General features: G+C 39.5%; 1 protein-coding gene across 3 annotated transcripts in view; it reads right to left on the bottom strand.

Annotated features, from left to right (window-relative positions):
- acad8 (acyl-CoA dehydrogenase family, member 8) overlaps positions 1 to 13,745 on the bottom strand; it is a 107,949-nt gene that overhangs the window by 65,689 nt on the left and 28,515 nt on the right. For all 3 annotated transcript variants that reach the window (XM_059957135.1, XM_059957134.1, XM_059957133.1), the window contains exon 3: positions 7,848 to 8,017. In XM_059957135.1, the coding sequence (XP_059813118.1) occupies positions 7,848 to 8,017 (170 nt within the window). The remainder of the gene's footprint in view (positions 1 to 7,847; positions 8,018 to 13,745) is intronic.

Genomic DNA, 13,745 nt, shown 5'->3' with positions numbered 1-13,745 from the left:
AAATTTTCGAATGGAAAAATGATGCTACCGTGGCTGACAAGAGAAGTCAAAGCCAAAGTAAAAGCAAAGTAGAGGGCATACAAGGAAGCAAAAATTAGAGGGAAGACAGAGGATTGGGAAGTTTTTAAAAGCTTACAAGAGGAAACTAAGGTCATTAAGAGGGAAAAGATGAACTATGAAAGGAAGCTAGCAAATAATATCAAAGAGGATACTAAAAGCTTTTTCAAGTATATAAAGAGTAAAGGACAGGTGAGAGTAGATAGAAAATGATGCTGGATAAATTGTAATGGGAGATACGGAGATGGCGGAGGAACTGAACGAGTATTTTGCATCAGTCTTCACTGAAGAAGACATCAGCAATATGCCAGACATTCAAGGGTGTCAGGGAAGAGAAATATGCACAGTCGCAATTACGACGGAGAAAGTACTCAGGAAGCTGAATAGTCTAAGGGTAGATACATCTCCTGGACCAGATGGAATGCACCCTCGTGTTCTGAAGGAAGTAGCAGTGGAGATTGTGGAGGCATTAGCAATGATCTTTCAAAAGTCGATAGATTCTGGCCTGGTTCCGGAGGACTGGAAGATTGCAAATGTCACTCTGCTATTTAAGAAGGGGGCAAGGAAGCAAAAAGGAAATTATAGACCAGTTAGCTTGACATTGGTGGTTGGGAAGTTGTTGGGAGTTGATCGTCAAGGATGAGGTTACGGAGTACTTGGAGGCATACGACAAGATAGGCAGAACTCAGCATAGTTTCCTTAAAGGAAAATCCTACTTGACAAACCTAGTGCAATTTTTTGAGGAAATTACAAGTAGGCTAGACAAGGGAGATGCAGTGGATGTTGTGTATTTGGATTTTCAGAAGGCCTTTGAAAAGGCGCCACACATGAGGCTGCTAAACAAGATAAGAGCTCATGGAATTACGGGAAAGTTACATACGTTGGTTGATTGGCAGAAAACAAAGAGTGGGAATAAAGGGATCCCATTCTGGTTGGCTGCTGGATACCAGTGGTGTTCCACAAGGGTCTGTGTTGGGGCCACTTCTTTTTACGTTGTATATCAACGATTTGGATTATGGAATAGATGGCTTTGTGGCTAAGTTTGCTGATGATACAAAGATAAGTGGAGGGGACGGTAGTGCTGAGGAAACAGAGAGTCTGCAGAGAGACTTGGATAGATTGGGGGAATGGGCAAAGAAGTGGCAAATGAATTACAATGTCCGTAAGTGTACGGTCATGCACTTTGGTAGAAGAAATAAACGGGCAGACTATTTTTTAAATAGGAAGAAAATTCAAAGTTCTGAGATGCAACAGGACTTGGGAGTCCTCGTGCAGGATACCCCTAAGGTTAACCTCCAGGTTGAGTCGGTGGTGAAGAAGGTGAAGGCAATGTTGGCATTCATTTCTAGAGGAGTAGAGTATAGGAGCAGGGATGTGATGTTGAGGCTGTATAAGGCACTGGTAAGACCTCACTTGGAATACTGTGTGCAGTTTTGGGTTCCTTATTTAAGAAAGGATGTGCTGACATTGGAGAGGGTTCAGAGAAGATTCCCTGGAATGATTCTGGGAATGAGAGGGTTAACATATGAGGAACGTTTGACCGCTCTTGGACTGTACTCCTTGGAGTTTAGAAGAATGAGGGGGGACCTCATAGAAACATTTCAAATGTTGAAAGACATGGATAGAGTGGATGTGACAAAGTTGTTTCCTATGGTGGGGGAGTCTAGAATGAGAGGACATGACTTGAGGATGGCAGGGCACCCATTCAGAACAAGGATGCGAAAAAATTTTTTTAGCCAGAGGTTGGTGAATCTATGGAATTTGTTGCCACGGGTGGCAGTGGAGGTCAAGTCATTGGGTGTATTTAAGGCAGAGATTGATCGGTATCTGAGTAGTCAGGTCATCAAAGGTTATGGTGAGAAGGCGAGGGAATGGGACTAAATTGGATCAGCTCATGATGAAATGGCGGAGCAGACTCAATGGGCTGAATGGCCGACTTCTGCTTCTTTGTCTTATGGTCTTATGGACATTGAGGGTTCGATAAAGGGAAACAAGGGGAAAAAAATGGAAGCACATGGCGGATACAGGTAATTAAAGACAGGGCAATGATTCACAGGTATAAAAAGTGTAAGATGCTTGAAAAGGCAACTGGAAAGGCAATGAATCGTCACAAAATAGCAGTAGCAGACAGGATTAGAGTAAATCTGAAGGCATTTTGTAAGTATACTGGCTTGGATCATTGAGTTGGCAATCATAATGTTTGCATTTATTTCCAACCAACAGATTTTTATAACAGTCCTTGTAAATGAAATGAAAGCTAGCTTAAACATTATTATTCCATGAAGAATATAATTATTGGAATTGGTTCATTATTGTCACATATACACAATGAAAAGCTTATCTTGAATACTGTTCGTACAGATCAGATCATTACATTTTGCAGAATAAAATGTGACAGTTACAGAGAAAATGCAGTGCAGGTAAATAAGGTCCAAGATCACGACGAGATACATTATGAGGTCAAGAGTCCATCTTACTACGGAAGCATTTAATAATCTTATAATGTGAGATAGAAACGGTACTTGACCTTGATGGTATGTGATTTAAGGCTGCCAAATGTAAGAGGGTAGAGGAGAGTATTTCCGACATAATCTTCGATGATGTTGGCTACTTTACTGAGGCAGCAAGAACTAACAGACTCCATGTAGGTAGGCCTGGTTTCTGTGATCTTCTAGGTTGTGTTCACAACTCTGCTGGCATCTGCAGAGCAGTTGCCATACCAAGCTTTGGTGCATTAATAAAAATTAGTAAGGGTCGACAGGGACATGCCAAGTTTCTTTAGCCTCCTGAGGAAGTAGAGGCATTAGTGAGCTTTCTGGGCTGTGGCATCAAATTGGTTGAGCCAGGACAGGCTCAACCTGTCCTGTTCACTCCTAGGAATTTGAAGCTTTTTTTTAAAAAAATTTTATTGAGTTTTCAATGATTACAGAGGAGAGAAAAAAAAATATCAACCCTTCCCCCCTCCCCCCAACATATCCCTATAGAAAGAAAGAAAAGAAAGAAAAAAAAAAGAAAAAAAATAAAGAAAGAATGCCTGGATATCGGAAGATCCCCACATGCTCCATGGAGTTCATAATAGCTTTAATATGTATATTTATTTCTTTCCCCAAATAACCAGTAATTTTATCTTCAGAGCACCTATATATTTAGTCCTATCTTTTGTAAATAAGGGTGCCAAATTTTCAGAAATGTTTCATATTTATTTAAATTGTAAGTAATTTTTTTTCAAGTGGAATACAGCTAAAGATTTCGTTCTTCCAACAATGTATACTTAAGTATGAATCCGATTTCCAAGTAACTGCAATAGCCTTTTTGGCTACTGTCAATGCAATTTTTATGAATTCTTTCTGATATTTATTCAATTTGGGTTTCGGTTTTATCCCTTCAATTCGCCTAGTAAAAATAATATTGGGAAGTTGTGTTCCAATAATTTGTTCCAGTAAAACTTTTTCCAAAGGGTTGAATTTTAAAACAAGACCAAGTAGAATGTAAAAAAGTAGCAATTTCTTGATTACATCGGAAGCATTGATCAGATAAATTTGGGTTTATCCCTCAATACTGTTGATATAATCAGGAGCATGTGCACCACCCACACAGGTTAAAGTTATGTAGTCTAACTGAAGTTAGCAATAAAAACATACAAGGTGAAATATATATATATATTAACATTTAATATAGTTCTCTTTAAGGGTATATACCATGCACAATGTATAAATGTACTTATTTTCAATGTTGAAGTGCTTCAGAATACACTTTTCTTTCTTTCGAATCCAATGTAAAAACATTCAAGTTATTTTTATCTCCACCTCTGGTACAACCAACATGTAGTTAACCATGGAAAAAGCAATGTGTTTACAACTTCCAAAGATTGTCCTTGCACATTGTTAATATGTGCAGCAAAACAAAACAGGAAACTGAAGTCACTTAAATTGAAAAGGAAAATCACATGAGATCATTGGTATCTAAGAGATGAAGGTACCTTCCCTCTGGCATTACCAGTAATTATGAAGTAATTATTGAACTGATAATCTTGTTGCATCATATTGATGGACCCAATTTCTTGAGTAGCATGATTAGAGCTTCTTTTAGTTCCAGACCATGTGATGGCAGCCCAGGTGATTGGAGTGAGTTTAAAAATTCAACAGGAAGACTGTCATAATGTTTCAAAGGTACATTTAATGTCAGAGAAATGTATACAATATACATCTTGAAATTCTTTTTCTTCGCAACCATCCACAAAAACGGAAAAGTGCCCCCAAAGAATGTATGACAGTTAGATGTTAGAACACCAAAGTCCCCCCCTGCTCCCCTCCTTCCCACGCGTAAGTGGCAGCAAGCAACAATCCCTCCCCCTCCCCACCTGCAAAAACAAAAGCATCGGCACCCGCCACCAAGCACTCAAGCGTGAGCAAAGCAACGGCAAAGACAGAGACTTGCGGTTACCCCAAAGACTACTCGTTCACCCGGTAATTCAACATACCACAGGCTCTCCCTCTCCCTAATGTCGATTTATTCATATTGTACCAGTTGTACCAGCTTTGAAAGGTCTTTATTCACAGCCTGCACAAAGTCATTCTTTAGTGATAAAACTGCTTTCATGGTAATTCAAAGGGTGTTGCATGACATTAGCTAGCAGCAGATGATGAACTGATGTAACAATTGGGCCCAAGTTTTTCATTGAAATCAAACCCGTTGAGTCTTTGTGTTTTATTATCCCCATTTCCAAAATTTGAGGAAACTTAAAGCAAACTCCCTTGCCGGTGGTGTAGTGGCATCCATACTCATCTTCGAGGTGAGTGGTCCTGGGTTTGAACCTGGCCGGCTCCTCGTACGCTTTCCATCCATGCTGGGTGAGTGCCGAGCTAGTAGCTCGGCCTTGTAAAAAAAAGTCAAATGCTAAAGAAATAGCGAGATTGGTGCCCAAAACTTTCTTGGAGATAAACTGCGTGCCAACAGTACTGTACATCACTTTTCAAGTGGAGTCATTTAACATTTCCCCCATGATGCTTTAATACAAGGTTTCAATTCATTTGTTTCGGAAACTCATGGAATTTCTGGTAACATTGGAAGCTGTCTCCAGCTCCAGCTGTCCTAAAGCAATACCTACCATTATTGCTTTCAAGATCTTACAACATTCAATCCAATGCTTCAGTGGCTCCTTTTTGAGCTACTTTACATTCACCCAAGAGAGTAAATGCACATTTCTCCACATCTTTAAAAACATAGAACAGTATATCAGATAACATCGCCTGCAGTGGCATGCAAAAGTTTGGGCACCCCGGTTAAAATTTCTGTTACTGTGAATAGAAGATGAACTGATCTCCAAAAGTCATAAAGTTAAAGATGAAACATTCTTCTCAACATTTCAGGGATCTCTATACCTGCTACGTCGAGGCATCAATACAGCACAGAAACTTGACTCTTCAGATTTCTAAGTCCCTACTGGCGATCAAACACCTATTTACAATAATCCCTTTAATCCAAATTTTTAAAATTCTTCCTAGACTTTCCACTCACTCGACTTATCGAGGCCAATTATCATACCAATCCACAAATCTTTAGGATGTAAGAGGAAGTTCACATCGTCACAGAGAGAATGTGCAAACTCCACACAGACAGAACCCGAGTTCAGGATTGAACCTAGGTCTCTGGCACAGTTTGTATAGCCACTGTACCTACTTGCTTTTTATTTGCATTTTTAAAATCCAGTCTTCAATAGCCATTAAAATCCTGAGCTCCTGTGACCTGGTATAACCTTTCACCCTTATGGGAGCAATGGTGCCCTGAATTATCACTGTTACACTTTTAAATGACTTGTGCTTGTGAGGTACAGACTTACCTCCAAGAAACCACTCCCAGTAGACCTTTGTCAGGACCGGTCTTAAAACATTGATATTGGCCTTTCCATAAATCAGCACCTTAATTTCTAGAATATCCATGCCACTTTCCATAACTATCTTGAAATTTAAGAGTTATGATCATTATTGCAGTACTGCCCCCTCACTGAGACTACGCACTGTATGTTTAAAAACCTCTCCTAGATACACTTTAAAATTTTCACCCTCTTTGACTCTCTCAGATGAAAGAGAGCCAGGAAGATGAAATACCCTACTTCTAAAATACTTATTATTCTTACACCTCCCTGATTGGTCTACATAATTCTCTATGAACTGCTGATTCTTGGGTCTGTTGTATACCCCTAGCAAAGTGATTGCCCCTTTTTTAGCTTCTAAGCTCCATCTACTGTTGCAAGAAATAGCTTGTGAACCCTTTGCAGTTGTCTGTTCTCTCCACCATGCTTCACAGTTGGGATGAGGTTTTGGTGTTGGTGTGCAGTGCCCTTTTCCCTCCAAACATAGCAGTGTGCATTTCTGCCAAAAAGTTCAACTTTTGTCTCATCTGTCCACAGAACATTGTCCCAGAAGCATTGTGGATCATCCAGGTGGTCTTTTGCAAACTTCAGACGTGCAGCAATGTTTTTTTGGAGAGCAGCGGTTTCCTCTGTGGTGTCCTTCCATGAACACCATTCTTGTTCAGTGTTTTTCTTATACTGAATACTTGAACAGTGATTTTAGCAAGTTCTAGAGATTTCTGCGGGTCTTTTGCTGTTACCCTTGGATTCTTTTTCACCTCCATCAGCATTGCACATTGTGCTCTCGGTGTGATCTTTGCAGGATGCCCTCTCTTAGGAAGAGTAGCAACAGTACTGAATTTCCTCCAGTTGTAAACAATTTCTCTTACTGTGGACTGATAAATACTCAGGTCCTTAGATATGCTTTTGTAACCTTTTCCAGCTTCATGCATCTCTACAATTCTTCTTCTAAAGGTCCTCTGAAAGTTGTTTTGATCGAGGCATGGTGCACATAAACAGATCTTTCTTGAGAAGAACAGGCTCTGGCAGTAACATGATTTTGTGTGTCTTTTTTTTAAAATATATAGCACAGGACACCTCTACAACCCACACTTCTGATCTCATCTCATTGATTGGAACACCTGACTCCAAATAGTTTTTGTAGAAAGCATTACCCCAGAGGTTCACATACTTTTTTGAATGTAGACTGTGATTGTTCAAATTATGAGAAGTAGTACAATTGTTTGTGTGTTATTAGCTTAGGTAGATTGTGTTTGTCTATTATTGTGACTTAGATGAAGATCAGACCACATTTTATGAGTAACTAATGCAGAAAAAGAGGTAACTGCAAAGGGTTCACAAACTTTTTCTTGCAACTGTACATGGTGTCACTGCAGAGCCTTCTAGGACATTCATAGCAGATCTTGCAACATCCCCTTCCATTTGTCATGTCTCTCTGTTGCACTGAAGACACTGCAGGCTGGAGTGTTGAGTTGCCTGTCTGGCCCTTCTTTTAACCACGTCTTACGCCCTTACTACAAACCTTAAACTCTGCTAAAAAACCCATCCTCGTGACCATTCCCAGACTTGCAGCCTCCCTCCCTCCCACTACACGTCATCCTTTCCATACAGACCTCTTAAGCTCAGCATGCTGCCAAAATCTTTATGTTGCCCTCCACCCAAATAACTGCAGCAAGTCCACTCCAATTTCCCCACATTTTATTCCCTACCTCTTCCCAACACCTGCGTGCTCCAACCTGTAAACACACCAAAGCCCTATTCTTTTTGTCTCTCTCCAAGTCACTTATTTTCAAGATCACCTTGGCAACCCATCTTGAGCCTTCTTCATGAAGCTGCTGCACTCGTAATAAGAGGTTGTTAAGAATCTGTTGCTGCTTACGTATCTTGTTGTCTAGATATCAATCCCACATCGACTTACTTATGAATACTCATGTAAGCGGTGGTACTTGCGCAGCCTGTTGACAATGCTTCAAATATGATGGAAGTGTCCACTCGTGACAGTCCTGATCCCCCGACATCTGGACGAACATAAATCCCACCAAACCCAAGTTCTGCAGCCTTTCTCATCGTCTCCACAGGAAAGATTTCCTATCAAATATTAAAATGCAAGTATAAGAATAATCATTCCACAAAAATATCAGATAAGTGACAAAGTATAGCTTGAATTGCTATTTTTTTCCTATATCTGATGTAGCGTGTGAAACCTATTAGAACAATTTACAGGCTTAGTTGCAGAGAGAATATATGGTGACTAATAGACAGTGTTATCAAAGGAACAGGCACTTTAACCACAAGGGCACAAAGCACATTGATACCAAAGGCATTGTTCAAAGGGAATAGTAAATTAGAATTAATTAACAAATATAGATCATTTTAAGGCCATAATTGCAATGGATTCCTGAAATGAATGATGAAAATGGTTATAGTCCCATCATACCTAAGTAAGCCTTGAGCTTGCTTAGTACACAAAGAATTAAACAAGTCAGGCACATTGGATGGCATGGTAGCTGACACAAATTTTTACAGTACCAGTGACTTGGGTTCAATTCCTGATGCTACCTGTAAGGAGTTTGAACGTTCTCCCCATGACCTATTGACAAAACTTCATGCTCACTAATACTTGCAGCATCCTGTAAACCTCTTCCACATCCTCGCCAAAGCCTCAAAGTCTTTTCGATCATGGGATGACCAGAATGGAATGCAATAATACTAGAGTTTTATAAAGCCTTACAGAACATCCTGCCTCAAATGCAATTCCTTGAGTAATAAAGGCACATATGCCATACATGCTTCTTTACTACCCTATCAACCTGCGTAGCCACTTTCAGGGAGCTATGAATATAGATCAAGATCCTTCTGCTCAACACCACAGTTAAGGGTCTTGTTATTAACAGCGTACCACACCCTTACATTTGATGTCCAAAAGTGCAACATCTCACATTCAGGTGGATAAACTCCATCTGTAATTTCTCCATCCTTATCGGCAACTACGTTCATTGATAAGCAGGGATAAGAAAGTAAAGGACTGTGAATCTAACATCAGTGGTAGGGAAACTGTAAGAAACTATTTCTTGAGACAAGGATAATCAGCATAGCTTTAATACAGGGTGATCCTGTCTGGACAACATAACCCGCTGTATCCTTTGCCAGTTTTCTACGTAAAGCACAACACTGCCAATCTTTGAATTATCTGCAAATTTATGTACCCATGTACATACATTTTTGTCCAGATCATTTCTATACATCACAAACAGCAGAGGTCCCAGCACAGATCCCTGTGGAACACCACTAATCACAGGTCTCCAACTAGAGAAAGTCCCTTCAACCACTGCACTTTGACTTCCATGGGCAACTCAATTCTGAATTCAAACAGACAATTCATAATGGATGGATGTCATGCATTTTAATCTTCAGGATGAGCCTCTCCTGAAGGACTTTGTCAAACACCTTACTAAAATCCATGTAGGCAACATCCACAGATTTATCATCATCAATTACCTCTGTCACTTCTTCAAAAATCGTAATCAAGTCAGTAAGATATGACTTTCCACAAACAAAGTCAGGCTGCTTATCCCTAATTAGGCCATAGTTTTCTAATTGCTTATAAAACCAATCCATAAAAATTCTTTCCAGTAACTTTCCAACATGAGACCCACTGGTTTATAGTTTCCAGGATTATTCCTGTTTCCCTTCTAAATAATGGAAGATTAGCTACTTGCCATTCTCTGAGACCTCACCGGTGCCTAGAAAGGCCATTAAGATCTTAGACATGACCCAAGCAATCTCATCTCTTGCCTCCCACAATAACCTGTAGTATATCCCATCAGGCCCTGGGGACTTAACTACCCTAATGTTCAACATACCCCTTTCTTTATTTCGAAATGCCTGCACATCAGATGTAGACTTGCCTTAAAACAGTTTTTCCCCCAATAAGCTCTTCCTAGTTCTTGCCTACTACTCTTGCAATTTGGCCTGGTCTAATTTAATAGTCACCCATAAGATCCATACTTATCCTCATCTATAGCTATCTTAAAACTTAAGGAGTTGTGATCACTGTTCCCTAACTGCTCATCTACTGAAAGGTCAGTCATCTGGCTAGGCTCATTACCCAACACCAGGTCCAGTAAGCCTCACCACTCCTTTTTCTTGGACCTTCTACATATTAATTTAAGAAACTCTCCTGGACGCACCTAACAGATTCTGCTCCTCTAAACCTTTTGCAGTAAGGAAGTGCCTGTCTACATTAGGGAAGCTTAAGTTGCCCATGACAATCACTGTAATCTGCCTGCATATTTGTTCTTCAACATCCTTGTGGATGCTGCAGGATCTGGACTAGAATTCCATCAGAGTGCTTGCACCTTTCTTATTCTTGAGTTCTTACTTATACTTCCTCCTCGATCTTTTCTAAAACATCAAACCCCTGGAACATTAAGTATCTAGTCCAACTCAGTTTGTTTTAAATATTCCTATTGTATCCAATTGTTTTTTCCACCCTTCAATTATAGACCAAGCTTATTCGGCTTGGAAGACTAAAGGATTACTACGATTTCCTGATTTATTTTTGGATAATTGTTTTATGTCTTTTGAGCAATTATCTAATAAATATAATTTGCCTAGATTTCATTTTTTTAAAGATATTTACAGATTAGGAATTTTTTAAATACTGTACTTCCTACTTTTCCAAATTTTGTGTCTTCAGGCATTTTGGAGAATTTGTTTAAACTAAACCCTTTTCAGAAAGGGCTTATATCAAAACTTTATAATATAATCATGAAGATACGTTCAGAGCCCCTTTATAAGACAAAAAATGATTGGGAAAGAGAGCTTAACCTTATTATTCCTATTGAGAATTGGGATAAAATTCTTTAATTAGTTAATACATCATCTATATGTGCCAAACATTCACTAATACAGTTTAAGGTTGTGCACAGGGCTCATATGTCCAAGGATAAATTGGCTCATTTTTATTCCTATATAAATCCTATTTGTGATAGATGTCAATCTGAAATAGCGTCTTTAACTCATATGTTTTGGTCATGTCCACTTTTGAAAAAATATTGGAAAGATATTTTTGATATTATCTCTGTGGTATTGAACATTGATTTACAACCCCATCCTATTACTGCAATTTTTGGTTTACCAATGATGGACTCACTTCATTTATCTTCTTCCGCTTGTCGAATGATTGCATTTCTTACACTAATGGCTAGAAGATCTATTTTGAATTGGAAGGAAATTAATCCTCCTATTGTATTTCATTGGTTTTCTCAAACTATGTTATGTTTGAATTTAGAAAAAATTAGAAGTGGTGTATTTGACACTTCTACTAAATTTGAAAAGATATGGAGACCATTTATTCAATATTTTCATATGATGTAAAATGACCCTGTTCCAAGCCTATTTGATTTTCCAGTTTTGATTTCATATACGTTGAGAGGATCGGAGTTGACGACACTGATGATTTTGTATTTTTGTGAGATATTATAAACAGCCCTTATTTTTTTCTCTTTTAATTTTTTCTTTGTTTTTTTTCCTCTATTAGTTATTAAATTTTTAGATTAGTTTTTTTTTGCATAATTTAATTTTTTTTCCTTTTTCTTTTTTTTAATTCTATATTATGATATACCTAAGTTTGCCTTGTTTATTTGTATATTGTATCATTTATGATGTGGGAATACTCATTTATACTGTAATCATTGTTTTTGTATTCTTTTATAGTTAGTTGAAATATGTACGTTTGTAATCCCATTATCTATGTACCAATTTTATTTTGTTGTTATTAATAATGATAATAAAAAGATGGAAAAAGAAAGAAATATCTAGTCCTGTTCCTCTCTCAACTAGGTTTCTATTATGGCCACAACATCATAGTTCCATGTACTGATCCATACTCTAACTTCATCAGCCTTACCTCTAAATACTCCCAGATTTAAAATGCACACTTTAACCCACCCGTCCCATTGTGTCTACTGCTTTGTTCCTGCCTGTTCTTGCTGGTCATAACATCTACCTTCCTCAATCCCTCCACTTTCTCATGCATATAGGAGGGAGATTGAAAATATGGTTGAATGGCGCCACAACCACCTATCACTGAACATCAGCAAAACCAAACAGTTGATTATTGATTACTGATTACAAGAGAAAGAAACCAGAGGTTCATGAGCCAGTCCTCATTAGGGGAACAGAGGTGGAGAGGGTTAGCAACTTCAAATTCCTTGGTGTTACCGTATCAGAGGCCCTATCTTAGAACCATCATGAAGTATCCTGCACAACATGCAGGAGGAACTCAGCAGGTCGGGCAGCATCCGTGAAAACAAGCAGTCAGCGTTTCGGGCTGAGATCCTCCGTCAGGACTGAAGAGGGAGGGGGCATGGGCCCTATAAAGAAGGTGGGGGGAGGGTGGGAAGATGCCAGGTGTAAAACCAATCAGAGGAAAGATCAAGGGGTGGGGGAGGGGAAGCAGGGAGGGGATAGGCAGGAACGGTGAAGAAGGAATGTAAGGGGAAAGCACTATGGGTAGTAGGAGGCAGAACCATGAGGAAGGTGATAGGCAGCTGGAGGAGGAGGCAGAGGGAAACTGGGATGGGGGAAGGGAGGGAGAGGGAATTACCAGAAGTTAGAGAATTCAATGTTCACCCATCCCAGTTTCACTGTATGTTCGTTTTTCATAAATTCATAGAGCATTACAACACAGTACAAGCCCTTCGGTCTATGATACTGTGCTGATCTTTTACGCTATTCTAAGATCAATCTAACCCTTCCTTCCTACATCACTCTGCACTTTCCTATCATCCATGTACTTATCTAAGAGTTTCTTATATACCCTAATGTATCTGCTTCTACTATCACACCTGGCAGGGTGTTATTTGCACTCACCACTGTGGGAAAAAACTTACTGTTGACATTCCCCCTTATACTTTCCTCCAATCACCTTAAAATTATGCTTCCTCATATTAGCCATGAAGAATTGCGAGTTTTATTTCTTTACTTTGATGCCTACATGGAAATGTACCTCTATGTAGTATATGGTGATATACACTCAATAGCCACTTCATAAGGCGGCCATTTGATTGGTTGATTAGATATTTGTATGAACAAGCATGTGTATGCAATAACATGACCACTGAGTGTATACATACTCTGATAATAAATTTACTTCTGACTTTCTAATTTGGTGCCCTGGCTGCCATCCCCCTGCCAAACTAGCTTATACCCTCCCACGTAGCACCAGTGAACTTCCGAGCTAGGATATTGGTTCCCCTCTAGTTAAGGTGCTCTTGTACAAGTCAGCCCTGACCCAGAAGAGGTTTCAACAAAGTGAAACCCTGCTCCTGCACCAGCTCATCAGTCACACATTCATCTGTTCTATCTTTCTATTCCTGCCCTGGCTAGTACACCGCACTGAAAGCAATTCAGAGATACACTATATTAAGATTATGCTTTTCAGTCTCTTTCCTAACTCCCTATATTCACTGCACAAGAATCCTTTCCCCCTTCTAGCCATGTCATTGGTGTCAATGTGCACCACAAATTCTGGCTGCTCAGCCTCCCCTTGAAAATGTTTTGCAGCCACTCGGAAAAGTCCTCAACTCTGGCATTGAGGAAACAGCACAGCACCACAGTCTCTTTCACAACCACCAAATCTTTACCTTATAACTATTGCTCTGTCTGATCTTACTGAGCCCCGGAGCTGGCTGCTGAAGGTACTGGCCAAAGGGGAACTCTGCACTGACTGCTTACTGTCTTCACTTCTCCTGGTGGTCTTCCATGACCTGAAACCTGTACCTTAGGTGTGATCACCTCAGTAAAAGTATCA

The sequence above is a fragment of the Hypanus sabinus genome, chromosome X2, assembly GCF_030144855.1.
Source record: "Hypanus sabinus isolate sHypSab1 chromosome X2, sHypSab1.hap1, whole genome shotgun sequence".
NCBI lineage: Eukaryota > Metazoa > Chordata > Chondrichthyes > Myliobatiformes > Dasyatidae > Hypanus > Hypanus sabinus.
This window is presented reverse-complemented; position numbering and strand designations above follow the sequence as displayed.